Source organism: Ambystoma mexicanum, chromosome 10, assembly GCF_040938575.1.
Source record: "Ambystoma mexicanum isolate Mex_15411 chromosome 10, UKY_AmexF1_1, whole genome shotgun sequence".
In the NCBI taxonomy this organism is placed as follows: Eukaryota; Metazoa; Chordata; class Amphibia; order Caudata; family Ambystomatidae; genus Ambystoma; species Ambystoma mexicanum.
Window position 1 is genome coordinate 1,444,898,403 of NC_090932.1, and position 14,372 is coordinate 1,444,912,774.

The following is a 14,372-nucleotide window of genomic DNA, read 5'->3' on the forward strand; positions in this document are numbered from 1 at the left end:
CACTCCCACAGAGTGTATGAAAACTTTGCCAAGGCACATGTGGAGTTGGCAGATTTTAATGCCATGCTCCCGGCTGAAAATACCTTCCGTGCCCAACCATCCACACGCTTATCGTCCCTGTCTGGAGGGATAGACGGGTACGCAAGTTTGTTGGAACCTGTGGCTGCCTGTATGACCAGACTCTTGGGAGTTGGATGTTTTGACAGATAGCCGGGGTCGCTACTGGCTGGGCGGTATTTTGATGAGAGGGACTTATTTACCGGAGGAATAGAATCCAGAGTTTCCCAATTCTTGGCCACCCTGTTTTGTAAGGGTACATGAAAAGGTAGTACTGGGTCTTCAGTGGGACCATGGTCCAATACGTCTGTTAAATCGTCTTGGACGAATTCGGCTGGTGGTTTAGCCCATCCCAAGTAATCTACAACCTTGGTCATTAACTGACAGTAAGATGGACTGGCATGCTCTCCTGGATCTGGTCTACAAAAGTCATTCTCAGGAGAAGTGTCAATGCCACTTGCATTATGTAAAGACTCCACCAAATCCCTCATTCTGCTTTCCTCTGAGATCAAGCATTCTGGGACATTTGGGGTGCCATATTCCAATCCAAAAGGTACATTTTCCTCCTCGGATCTCTCCTGTTCCTCAAAAATTGAGGTCAAGGATTTGAAAAACTCCTTCCTAAGGAGAGGCTTGAAAACCTTCTCTGGGAGAGGAGGAGGGAAGAGGTGTAGTACCAGGCTCTGAAGAAATTACATGTTTTGTAACTTTCTCCTGCTCTTTTTCTGGCTGCCCTGGCTTGGTTGGAGCCTTTGGCGCAGAGGGTTTCGACGTCGATAAAGGCGTCGACGATATAGTGGTTGTCGACAGGGTCTGCTTCGAGGGCGTCGAGGCAGTCTTCGACTATTTTCCCTTCGAGGTGTGACAGGTCTCGGACAGCGTCGGTGACCTCGAGCGGTCGACTCGAGCGTTTATCGCTCGGCGTCCTGGAAGGTTCCCTATCCTTCCTTTTACGATCACCCGTGCTCGAGGGCGCGCAAGTGTCGGAGCGATGGCGCTCCCGGCTGGCTTCCGAAGAAGGCATGGACCGAGGCTTCGCCTTCTCAAACACCCATCATTTTGACCCTGAATGCTTCCCATTCTTCGGAAGACGAATGTTTCGTGGGGCATTTCATTTTTTTCAGAGACTCGTCTGACGACGAGGTGGAGGGAGACCTGTGGCATCCTTTCTTCGATTTTATTTGACGAAGATGACGAGCGATGAGAATCGCTTCGGGATCTAGATCGATGCCTTTCGCGTCTAGGAGATTTCTCCTCATGGGGTCTCGACTCGACGCTAGACACTTGTCGATCCTTCCGACCTACCTGTAGCTTTCCTCTCCTTTCTCGCAAGGCCTTCCCCGTCATCGCCTGACACTTCGAACAGGCCTCCATGTCGTGGCCTTCTCCGAGGCAACACAAACACTCGCAGTGCGGGTCCGTGATCGACATTTTTGAGCCACACGACTTGCATTTCTTGAAACTCGATCTCGGGGTTGTGGTCGGGATGACTAGGACATATTTCTTCTTTTGTGTGTGTGTGTGTGTGTGTATATATATATATATATATTTCACAGAACTCGAGACGCGGCGAATGTCCGAAGCAACGTAACTGCTGAAAAAATGGAACTGAGGCCAACGGGCGCCACGCGTGCTACTTATACACCCGATGACGTCACCCTCGATGGAGGCCTTCGAGGGACCATCGACTCGACGACATCGGCGCCATCTGCCGAAAAAATTTCCGAAGAGCAGCAAAGCTGGATGGAATAAATCACAGCAAAGCTGGATGGATTACATCTAAGATGAGGAATACGGTGGAGGACACAATCCACTCGAACAACAGTTACAGGTAAGTAATTTGTTCCTTATTCATATATTGTATTTTTGACATCTAATGCACTATTGTCCAGAAGACAAATATTGGTAATCAGCTTGAAAAAGGGAGTGACGATTTAATTTTTCATGTACATCCTAGTTACTTTTCTTGTTTCCCTTCCCTACTTTAGCATGTCAATGAAGAACCTTGAAGTTAAACCATTCTGCAGTTGCTGCAGCCACACTGCACCAACAGTAATTGGCTTACATTTTCTCCTTCCTCTTAAGAGATTCAGTCTTTTTTTGCTGCGTACTGTATGCACTAGACCAGACATGGTATTTGTCTGTTTTGCACACACATCTACTTCCTGAATCTATATAGATTCCTCTTAAGTATTCTACTGAAAACAAAACTTCAAAATTGTGCATTGTTGAGGAGAATTTTCATTCTCAATTCTGTGTTAATTCCACTCTACCTTAGAGACACCCACCTCTTTTGCCGGACTTTAGGACTTTTCATTTTCATCCTGAAGAGGGAGACATTTTTCCTCACTCTCATGTATTTTGTTCTGATTTGGACACTGTTTCTTTTTTGGTTGTAGAGTCTGACAAACTCCATAGGCATCACCTTTCTGTATTGTGACACACAGCACCCTCAGTGCAGTATCGCAGAGAAGTCCTTTACATTTCTCTTAAGGTTGAAATACCTTCTCTTGGATAAACTACTGTTTCCAAGAGCAGTAAAGTGAAATTGACTTTACTTACCTTTGTTACTTTGTAGACCCAGCACACACCATGTTATGTGGAGTGCTGAGGGGATACTAGTTTACTCTTTTTGTCTACCTTCTCATGTAACATTTTTGTTACCCTTTCTACAATTAATGGCTGGTGGAAGTGGTTTATTTTTTCCTACCATTGTGCGTTTTTACCGCAGACTGAATCCTCGGCTGCAGTATTGCACCCATGGGGGCCCGTTTTTTTCTTTAAAATGGCCAGGTCTTCTTTTTTCGCCATTTCATGTTGGAGAGGTCCTTCTTGAGATTTACTCTGCGTGCCAAACCAGGTTTGGTCCCTTTGTTCACTTTCTTTGGCAGGGTTCACTGCTGAAGCCCACCTCTTGCTCCAGCGTGTCTGGCAGGGCAGGAAGCCAGTGAGGTTCCTGAAACTCCCTGTGCTCAATGTCCTTGGTTACAGCAATGCACCCAAAGGTGATTGGCTGGCTGTCATTGGAGGACAGCCACCCTGCTGTGTAAGTGACAGCTAGTCCACGAATGAATGGGAGAAACCTGCATAAAAGGAGGTCTTTTGCCAGGAAGTCAGTCGACCACTGGATGAAGGACCCAAAGAAGAAACGAAGAGCAGCTTGGTGCACCCTCCTGGACCATTGATTTTCCCGGTCAAGGTCTGCTGCAGTGCTGAAGCTTTGAATTTATAATCGACTAGAGAAGCCCGGAAAGAATGACTTCTCCCCTCGGGTTGGTGGGACCAATCAACCTCAAGACCAACTTGCCTGGAACCCCCAACTCTCTGCTGGCTGTACTTCTTTGCTGCTGCAGAAACTGAGTGCCAGGGGCCAGGAACACCAGGACGAGTGCATCACCTTTAAGCCGGACCCGAGCTCCAAGAAGATCCTAAGAACTCCCTCGAAGCAGGACTATCCAAGCCTGAGCCACCTCAACAGAGTGCTGGACCCCAGAAGCATGGAGAGCCCACAAGGTGTCCAAGAACCGCAGTGGTGCTATTTGAGAGTAGCTGACGCCGACCTTTAAACCGTAATGCTGAAGTCCCCAGACATCCTCCCTCTTGTCCTCACAACGGAGGCCCAGGAACAGCATCTGCAGGACTACAACAGGAACAGAAAGCCAGTTGGAACCTTTTCTTCAGACGTAAGTGTAATTAAGGTTACTTACCTTTTGTTGTGTTTGGCTTGCTTGCTTTCAATGGAGATTTGCATTTGCTGCTTTTGCCGAGTTGCTTGCATCTTTGCTCCTTACAAGCCTTGCAGCCTATGACCCAACAGTGATTCTTTTTACAACTAAACCCTCTAACATTGTGCAAGACTTTTGTGCTAATCTTCAAGAAGTGCCTCAGCTCCTCTAGACTTTGCTCAATTGACATTGGCTGTCCTGGCTCCCTCAAGACTCTTCTTACCCTCTGACTTGTTGATCTGCCCCTCCAAAAAGTCATACATACTTTACTTGTATAGCTGGGAAAGGGTTAACCTGTATTTCATTGGGGGATTGAAAAGTGCTTACCTGTTTGAAGAAACTTATTAACCTTTGTTTCCTTCCCTAACCTATTCCTTTTCCTCCACCTCAGTATTGCATGAAGTGTAAAAGTGATATATCAATGTCCACACTGTCCTAGCAATTGAAGTCCCCTCCGGGTGTAGGGTGTGTGTGTGTGTTCCGAAAAGGGTATCTACTTACTGAAACTGAAGGAGTGTATTTTTTTGTTGCCTATTGCCCTTTCTAAAGAAGACTGATTTTAAACCTGACTGTTAAATTAATAATTATGTTAATAAGAAACCTTGTCTATGTGTTATTTGAATACCTGTCACTGTGAATCTGTTACACCTCTGCAGCTCACATTGACCCCTCTTGAGATGAGCCTGGCTGCTCAGTCACTCTGCCAACGTGTGTACTACAGGCCTATACCAAAGGTTGGGTTACCTATTTCCAAGAGGACAAGGCTGGTGTAGTCTGCCACAGGGTTACTGCATACAATCTTGACTAACATGCATCACTTTGGAAGAAGTGATTTTTAATATACTATGACCAGTACAACTAGTGAGTAGCTGTATTTTGTGTTTCAGGGACATTTCTGAAGAGCACAGGCAACTTTCACTGGAGGAAGAAACTATATGGTTGAAAATCAGGTCATTGACCTTGAGGTTGGTTAGTGGCTTTGCATCTCTGATCCATACAGTTGAGCCAAAGAATTCAGAGAAGACCACAGAGAACGGTGTTTCATCTAAAATTGATATAATCCGTTCACTGCTTCATCAGCTGGGCGATGCAGTTGTCTTGGGCAAGAGATTTACAGAAAGACATATTAAGGTAAGTGGTTACCGGATAATATTCAGTGTATTTGCAGAGACGCTCTAGTTATGAAATGTTGTTCATATTAACTTTCCTTGACGCTCCCAGTTTTACCTTCCCAGTAATCTGGGCATTACCAGTGTTGGGGAGATTCCTCTCTATTTATTTTAGGTATGAACGGTGTTACTGCCAGAGTAGGCCAACAGGGTTACCCATATGTCCAGTTGACAATCCTAGTGGTAAAAATGGTGGAGAAGTAGAACTACACTTTCGTGTCGCCATCAGAGTAGGTAAAGATTCAGAACACACAATGATGTACAATAGGGGATGTCCAAACACTATATTACTCTGAATTTCACGTTTGCAGTGCAAATAAAAGGAAATGCAGTATTACCAGAGTATCATTCAAAAATGAGTTGACTGTCTTTAGTAGTGACCCTACTCGATTGGGGTCACCAGGAGAATTGACAGCCAACCAAAGAATTGAAGTGTAGGTAGTCCCCAAAGTTGTATTTATTCTAATGGTTATTAACCTCTCCCTTGGGTATCAATGCAGCGTTTTAAACACAATAGGACAGCTCTAGTTTTGTGTAAGTGTTGAGGAGAATTCTCAGAAATGTGCTAATTCCCTTCTGCCTTAGAGACCCCCAGCTCTTCTTCCTGGACTTTAGGTCTTTTAATTTTTATCTTGGTGAGAGAGACTTTTTTCCTGCTCTCATTTTTTTTTCTGCAATTTCAACTCTGTTTCTCTTTTGGGTTTGGAATCTGAAACTCCAAAGGCATCATCTTTTTACATTGTGACACAAAGCACTTTCATTGCGGTGTCATTGAGAAATCCTTTGGATTTCTGCTGAGGTTTAAATACCTTCTCTTTGATAACTACTGTTTCCAAGAGCAGCGAAGTGAAATTGACTTTACTTCCAATTTGTAACTTTCTAGACCCAGCACACACCATTTTACAATAGGGTGCTGGATGTATTACTTCATATCCCTTTTGTCTAGTTTCTCAAGTAACATTTTTGTTACCCTTTCTACAATTAATGGCTGGTGGCAGTGGTTTACTTTTTTCTACCATTGAGTGTTTCTACCGCGGGCTGCAATTACAGCTGCAGTAAAGCTCCCATGGGTGCCCATTTTGTCAAAATGGCCCCAGTCTCCTTTTTTCGCCATTTCTTGTTGGAAAGTTCCTTATTGAGATGTACCCTGCATGCCAAACGAGGTTTGGTGCCTTTCCTCGTTTTGTCTTTGGCGGGATTCACTGGTGAAGCCTGTCTTTCGCTCTGGCGTGTTTGGCAGGGCAGGAAGAAAGGGAGGTGCCCGAAACGCCCTGTGCTTAGTCTCCTTGGTTACAGGAATGCACCCAACGGTGATTGTTCGACTGGCTGTCCTTCGAGGACAGCCACCCTGCTGTGTGATTGACAGGTGGGAGAAACCAGCATAAAAGGCGAGGTCTTTTGTTTTGAATGCAGAGTCGACCTCTGGACAAAGGATTCCGAAGAAGAACCTGGAAGAGAAGCTTGCTGCAACTCATGGACAGTTTGCCAACTCATGGACTGGCTTGGTTGGAGCCTTTGGCGCAGAGGGTTTCGACGTCGATAAAGACAAAGGATTCCGAAGAAGAACCTGGAAGAGAAGCTTGCTGCAACTCATGGACAGTTTGCCAACTCATGGACTGGCTTGGTTGGAGCCTTTGGCGCAGAGGGTTTCGACGTCGATAAAGGCGTCGACGACATAGTGGTTGTCGACAGGGTCTGCTTCGAGGGCGTCGAGGCAGTCTTCGACTATTTTCCCTTCGAGGTGTGACAGGTCTCGGACAGCGTCGGTGACCTCGAGCGGTCGACTCGAGCGTTTATCGCTCGGCGTCCTGGAAGGTTCCCTATCCTTCCTTTTACGATCACCCGTGCTCGAGGGCGCGCAAGTGTCGGAGCGATGGCGCTCCCGGCTGGCTTCCGAAGAAGGCATGGACCGAGGCTTCGCCTTCTCAAACACCCATCATTTTGACCCTAAATGCTTCCCATTCTTCGGAAGACTAATGTTTCGTGGGGCATTTCATTTTTTTCAGAGACTCGTCTGACGACGAGGTGGAGGGAGACCTGTGGCATCCTTTCTTCGATTTTATTTGACGAAGATGACGAGCGATGAGAATCGCTTCGGGATCTAGATCGATGCCTTTCGCGTCTAGGAGATTTCTCCTCATGGGGTCTCGACTCGACGCTAGACACTTGTCGATCCTTCCGACCTACCTGTAGCTTTCCTCTCCTTTCTCGCAAGGCCTTCCCCATCATCGCCTGACACTTCGAACAGGCCTCCATGTCGTGGCCTTCTCCGAGGCAACACAAACACTCGCAGTGCGGGTCCGTGATCGACATTTTTGAGCCACACGACTTGCATTTCTTGAAACTCGATCTCGGGGTTGTGGTCGGGATGACTAGGACATATTTCTTCTTTTGTGTGTGTGTGTGTGTGTGTATATATATATATATATATATATTTCACAGAACTCGAGACGCGGCGAATGTCCGAAGCAACGTAACTGCTGAAAAAATGGAACTGAGGCCAACGGGCGCCACGCGTGCTACTTATACACCCGATGACGTCACCCTCGATGGAGGCCTTCGAGGGACCATCGACTCGACGACATCGGCGCCATCTGCCGAAAAAATTTCCGAAGAGCAGCAAAGCTGGATGGAATAAATCACAGCAAAGCTGGATGGATTACATCTAAGATGAGGAATACGGTGGAGGACACAATCCACTCGAACAACAGTTACAGGTAAGTAATTTGTTCCTTATTCATATATTGTATTTTTGACATCTAATGCACTATTGTCCAGAAGACAAATATTGGTAATCAGCTTGAAAAAGGGAGTGACGATTTAATTTTTCATGTACATCCTAGTTACTTTTCTTGTTTCCCTTCCCTACTTTAGCATGTCAATGAAGAACCTTGAAGTTAAACCATTCTGCAGTTGCTGCAGCCACACTTTGCCCAGTGAAGCCCTTGTGCAGTGCTGAAGCTCTGAATTCGCCTTGACTAGAGAAGCCTTGCAAAGGACTTCTTCTCCCCTTGGGTTAGTGGGACCAATCGACCCCCAAGACGAACTCATCTGGAAATCCTCTCAGAGCTGGTTGTACTTCCATTGCTGCTGCAGGAACCGATTGCCAGGGAGAGGAACACCAGAATCTAGAGCATCGTCTTTAAGTCAGCCCAGAGCGCCAGGAAGATCCTCTGGACTCCCATGATGCAGGACTGACCAAGCCTGAGCCATCTCAACAGAGTGCTGGACCCCAGATGCGAGTAAAGTCCATAAGGCATCAGAGAACCGCGTTGGTGCCATTCGCGAGAAGCTGAAACTGCAAAGTTTTTACTTGCCTCCTAGAAGTGCTTCGGCTCCCCTAGACTTTGCTCAAGTGACATTGGCTGCCCTGGCTCCCTGAAAGACTCCTCTGACTTTGTGTTTAACTATCCCTCCAAAAATCACACATTCTATAACTTGTGTAGCTGGGAAAGGGTTAATCTACATTGCATTGGGGGGGTTCAAAAGTACTTACCTGCTTACGAATATTTGCTAACCCTTGTTCTATCCCCTAACCTTTGCCTTTTGTGTCCTAGTTATTTAAGTCACCTCAGGGTGTGGGCTGCTCAGTCACTCTACCAACTTGTACAGTACAAGCATATAGCAAAGGTTGGGTTAACTATTGCCAAGAGGACACGGCTGGTGCAGTCTCCCACAGGGTACTGCATACAATCTTGCCTAACAGAAAGCAACTAGGAGCTGTCAAGTTAACGTCAAAGGTCACATTTCTCAAAGATTTTCTCTAGTTTGCCCAGAAAAGAACTAAACGTCAAACCCGCCCCTGCACTTCTCCACATGCAAAATAAGTCTTGTTAGGTACCACCACAGTAGCTGGATTGGATAACAATGTCATCAGATGAAGAGTTACAGTGCAGTGGTCACGTAGCTGTTGAACCTTGTCTAGCCAGGCAGCAGTTCAGCTATTTATATCAGACTAACCTGTGCTTCTAAATCCCAGGACTTGTGGATAGTTTCCAGGTTTCAAAAACATTTTGTAATCATTGGCTTGCTGACAATACTGATTATACACTGGTGCCCTATCAGTACGTGACTAGCAGTAATCGGACTAGCAGCAGCACATCTTTTGGAGCAGAAGGTCCTCAAGAGTTTGTTACAGCAGAATTCCATTTTGGGGGGTTCATTAGTCCCTTTTTTAGAGACCTCCACACCCTCCGCCCCCAAAACGTTTTGACTTCCTCCTTGGGACTAAGATTGTTGAGCCCTTAAGTCCTGCTTTCAGACATTTTTAAGCCTTCTTTTGTTTAGGGAAACCACGAGGCAGAAGTAAAATGGATTTTGTGCACACATGGGTTGACTCGAAGCCCAGCTCTGCACTTTGGTTTAGATCAGTCTTTGGCACCAAGCATACAAATTAACTTACTGTGTGGGCTATCTTCTGTTTTTAATAATTTTTGGGGCCAACCTGTTTGGTTAGCCACCAAAACCTGTGTGTGTGTGGCCTTGTGTGTGAGTGGAGAGCTGGTTTAGGCCTTCCCATGAGTGGGCTGATCTCTGGGAGACTCCATCCTTCCCTTGGGTTCTCCTGTTTTTTTGTCCCTGAGAGTCTATTTGGACTCTAAAGGTTTAGTTACCTTTTGAAAGGATTTTGGCTTCAAGAAACTGCTACTGATTTTTTTTTTGACTTTTTTTTTTTTTACCACGTTTAGCCATGCTGTCTGGGTTTGTGTGTCGGTTCTAAGCTTCGGGTCAGATTTTTCTGCTGCTGTCCGTCTGGCCAGGGCTATCTATCAACTTGTTCTTCCTCAATGACTGGACTGGTATTTCTGTGCAGGCACTGTATTTGAGCCATTTTACCGTCTTCTGCTAGTGGACTGCCTCTCTTTAATCAAGTTGTCCTAAGACTTTTTTTGCCATTCTCATTGAGTAATCTGTCCATTTCCATTCTGGCTCATGACTGCTACTTTGAGCAAGATTGCTTATTCTTTTTGGCCGCTTAGTCATTGGTCCAAGGTTCAAGTCGATGGGGGTTTGCATCCACATCTGTAAAATAATTGTTCTGACCGGGTTGTTTAGTCTTGCCTGAGCTGTATTTTCAAGAACGTAGACTGTGATTACTTACCTCTGGGTTCTTTAACTGTAGATACTTCACTTAGTGTTGAGGTTTAAAGGCATGGTCTAGTAAAAAATGTTATTGTCCCTATGGGTCGGCCATGTTTTTTTAAGCCTAAGTGGCTCGATTTTAGAAAACTTTCCTATGGACCTTACCCGAGTTTTCGTCCATTAAACGCACGCCAAAACAAGCACCAGGGAGACGCCATTTTCTGATAATCCTATCTTTTCCCCGATCGCCCTGGCTGACCTGCTTTTGCGGCACTAAATCAATTCTCCCTCCCCTGAACCTGACATTATCAAAACATTCATATTCCCCACCTCTCCCCGTGACATTACTGTGCTGCGTAGGCAAACGCGCCCAGTCGTCTTCTGCGCGACTCCACACAGAACCCGGAAACCAACACAGATCAACTCACAACACAGTGCGCCACAATTCGGAATATGAAACTGTACTTTAAAATGAAACGGCAACACGGTACATTTGGTAAAGTACATTTATTTGACATTAAATGTTTAGAGAATATTCAGCAATTGCAATTTGAACTCCGGAAGCCATTTATTTTCTTATCTGTATCCGCAATAACTGTTCCGTTTCATCTTGAGTCACGCGCTGTTCCTTTATGGTACACAGGGTGTTCATTTTCGTAAAAAGAATCACTTTGGAAGCACGGTGAACCACAAGGCTGTTCCATCAACTAGGCACTAGTCCAGCCTAAAGGTTGTTATGTTGCGTCTAGCCACTAGTACAGCGTAAGGGCATGTGGGCCCTTGGCGATCGATCGTGCTCGAGTTGTTGACACGAAGCTGCAGGTGTTTGCTGAAGAATTCATCCGCCGGTGTCTCAAACAGATGGCAGTGGCAGAAAGGGATCAAATACCTGTTATGAAAACAAAAAAATGATAATTTGTCTCGCTAGCCGAACTTCATTAATATTACTCATTTTATTTATTACGGCCGATCAGAAACTATTTGCTTGCTGTTCAATGGAGTATGTTCGTCTCTAAAATCAATGCGAAAAGTAACGAGATAAATCGAGGCGAACACACAATGATAAACGACAGTCTACATGCGTGAGGAATGATATGATACATGATATGGCATTTGTAACGCACCTATACTCAAGTGTTTCTAGGCGTGACGAGGCAGGTGGGGAACAAGGGCAGAAAGACAACGATCCTACTAGGCCAGGTGTCTGTCTGATCGCGCATGGGGAAGGGCTGTACATGGTTAGTTGAATACAAATTAAATAGGGCCAGCTGGTGGCAAGTGCAAGGTAAATGTCGGGAGAAGGGGCTGAAGGATACAGAGACAGTCCCGTAGTGCAGGGAAAAGTGGCTGGGCCAAGGACCGAGATCGGTGAGACCAGTGGACCTGCATGCCCATGTGCCCACTACGAACAGTTTTACTTGCTTTTCCTAACTCTTCATTCATTCATTTATTCATGCATCCATTCATTAAATCTTCATTCCGGTATAAAAGCGTGTAAAGATTTACTTACATTATATTTGAAATTTCCATTGTGTCTCTTCGTAATGCAGTCTGTAAAACGGACCGTGCTCTTGACAACGATTTTTCGTATACTCACCTAAAATGAAACTCTGTCTAGTTTCTGAATTTTCTGCCCTATCGTCTCTTACGTTATTGCGCACTCCCTTCAAATGTAGTTCTTTCGGCATGGTCCCTGTCTCAAGGTCAAAAAACAATAGACCCATATACTTCCAGTGCAACTTGTGGGCCTCATCTGGGCGCTGTCCTTCGCATTCTTTATTTGCAACATCACGTAGCATAGGCATCTGTGAGAACTTGAAGTTTAGAATCCGTCTATGTAGTGCGCCTCAATGTGCAAATGCGAACTGGCTTCTCTCCCAAATGCCACGGCCCGCTTGGCTGGCGCGTTCTAAGTTCCCCAATTTTGTCCCCGTTGTCTGCGAGCTTTGCAGCCCAAATTGAGACATTTAATTTTTGGCGGAAGGTCAGGGAAAGTATAAAGTACCACAGGAGTTGAGTTAAAAGTGAGATTTATTGTTTGTTTGTTTTATTATTTGCAATACGCAAGCCTCCCCTCCGTTAACAGTGCGCAGCATTTACATTTACATGAGATGAGACATGAGAAAAATATATACATACACATATGTGAGGTGAATAGAGAGAATTCAAAGATGACACCCAGCTTGTTCGCCACCCATGATGGTGAAGGTAGGGGTTAGGTTAACAGGTACACTGTACAATAACATTTATTTACAAAAAGACAATTGTATTGCAATTATTTAAACCGGGATTTGTACTTCACAATCAGCTGTGCTTCGGGTGGGCATGGCACAGTCGCAATGTTCGGTGGCAATGGATCACTGCTCTGCACAGAAACGTCCAAAATTCCATATCTGTGCTTCTCTAGCACAGCAACAATAAGGCCTTTCACAAAGTCGAACTGCATTTCATCATAGACTGGTTTGATCACCCATTGCTTACTTCGTTTTGAAAACACCTTAGTGTTGCTCACGTCCGACATTGCTGTTATGGGCCAAGACCGCTAGTAGAGTGCGATGTTTCATGCCCCAAAAGCTAAAATGCAAGCGCTTTGGACTGTACTTTAGGCACATATTGTGGAACACCTCCAAATCTCCTGTGTGACAGAATTCTGTCAGTCCTCTCAAATCTCTTGATAGTTTTGTCAAACAATCTTCTCAATGGCTTTGTGTATCGGTGAAGATGGAATCAACCACTTCTTCTTCCGTGCCTCCTCTGGGGACAAAGGGCCATGTTCACATTGGTGGAAATGTTCATTTGCTGTCCAGCGGTGAACGTTGGTACAGTGGTGCATCAGTGACCGCCATTTTTCAAGTAGTATTTCCACTGACCCCTCACGTTTTTGAGCTCCACCAAAGATGGTTGGTGATAGAATGTGACCACTGCAAAATACTTTCAAAACCTGTTTTTTCCATGCAGCCGAGATTTTCTTATTGATTGATTGATTTAGCAAGATGCCATACGTCAAATTGATGTTTAATATGTGGGAACTGCTCTCTCATTGTCTTGGCAATTGAAACGTGTCTATCCGTGGCTATGAGGTCGATGTGTATTCCCCTCGATTGTAGATATTCCACTGATTTTATAAAACCTAGTTTCTCCATGGCCACTGAGGATGTACATTGTGTTACCTGCACGACCACCGAACTCACAATTTTCTTACTATCCATGTCCTGAAAATGGTAGGTGCAGTACTTGGCAGAAAATCCAGGGCTGTCGCACTGTCCATCGCCGGCTAGCCTGAATCGTTTGCCTTCGAATGTACTTGCTAGAGACAATTGTTCAATTTTCCAAGCATCACTAATAGCCGGAAACAGATAATCACGTTGGTATATGTAGTACAGCGCTTTAGAAATGAAATGGAGTCCCACAAACTGAAAGAAAGCCTCTAACTTTCTAAAACTGGAGCCACTTAAAAGTGATGCAGCTGCACACAGTAGATTGCCTGCTGGCAGTTTCCCCAGCATCGGTTGTGCAAACCATGAGAACCTATGATTTAATCTACAGGCGGCATTTATTTTGACGTTACTGCCTTTTATTTGACGAGTCACATTAATCAATGGCTTCCCACATACTTTCCCTCTAATGGAATGCACACATTTCAGCATACTTATAATTTCCATCAAACAACTGTCGAATAAAATGTATTTTCTCTTTCATTAGACTGTCATCCTGCGTCAACGTTGTTTCGGCCTTTGACGACGTGGAGATTTCAACACATTGGAAAGATATCAAGTTCTGATGCATCTATGGATGTTGCGGCTGGTTCATTCTCTGTTATTTCGACATCTATTACTTCAACATTGATGGGAGAACACAACAATGTCGACAGGTTTTTTGGTGGCAAATTTTTGGTGGGTGTAGATTGTGTAAATTGATCTGCAACTACTTCAGAGTTATCTTCAATACATTCAATAACATCTTCTTGTGGTGGTGCGGTCGCACTGTAGCTATGGTCCAATGCAACTTTGCTCTAGTCTCCAAACACAGTTAATTCATGTTCTGGCCACTGGACATGAGCATCTCGAGCCTGAACACGCCTCGCCTCAATTAATAGTTCCTCCATAGTGTACACGGTCTGGCAAGCCACATCTCTCATTCGCTTCACTGTCTGTGTGTGTATATTTCTGACACCCACGGGTAACTGGAGGAGAGATTGGAAAAGGGATGTTCAGTTTAAACACAAGATTGAGTGTAGTAGAATTAACTGGAAAAAAACATAAAATAGTCCCCAGCACAAACATTTTTTTTAAAGTTATGAACTGTATGAACTGTTTGTAACTAACCTTTTTTTGTTTTT

General features: G+C 44.9%; 1 protein-coding gene across 1 annotated transcript in view; it reads left to right on the forward strand.

The window, feature by feature from the left end:
- Positions 1-14,372, forward strand: part of NAA25 (N-alpha-acetyltransferase 25, NatB auxiliary subunit) — a 1,586,429-nt gene that overhangs the window by 1,001,634 nt on the left and 570,423 nt on the right. The window contains exon 18 of the mRNA XM_069619501.1: positions 4,670-4,913. Coding sequence (XP_069475602.1) covers positions 4,670-4,913 — 244 coding nt within the window. The remainder of the gene's footprint in view (positions 1-4,669; positions 4,914-14,372) is intronic.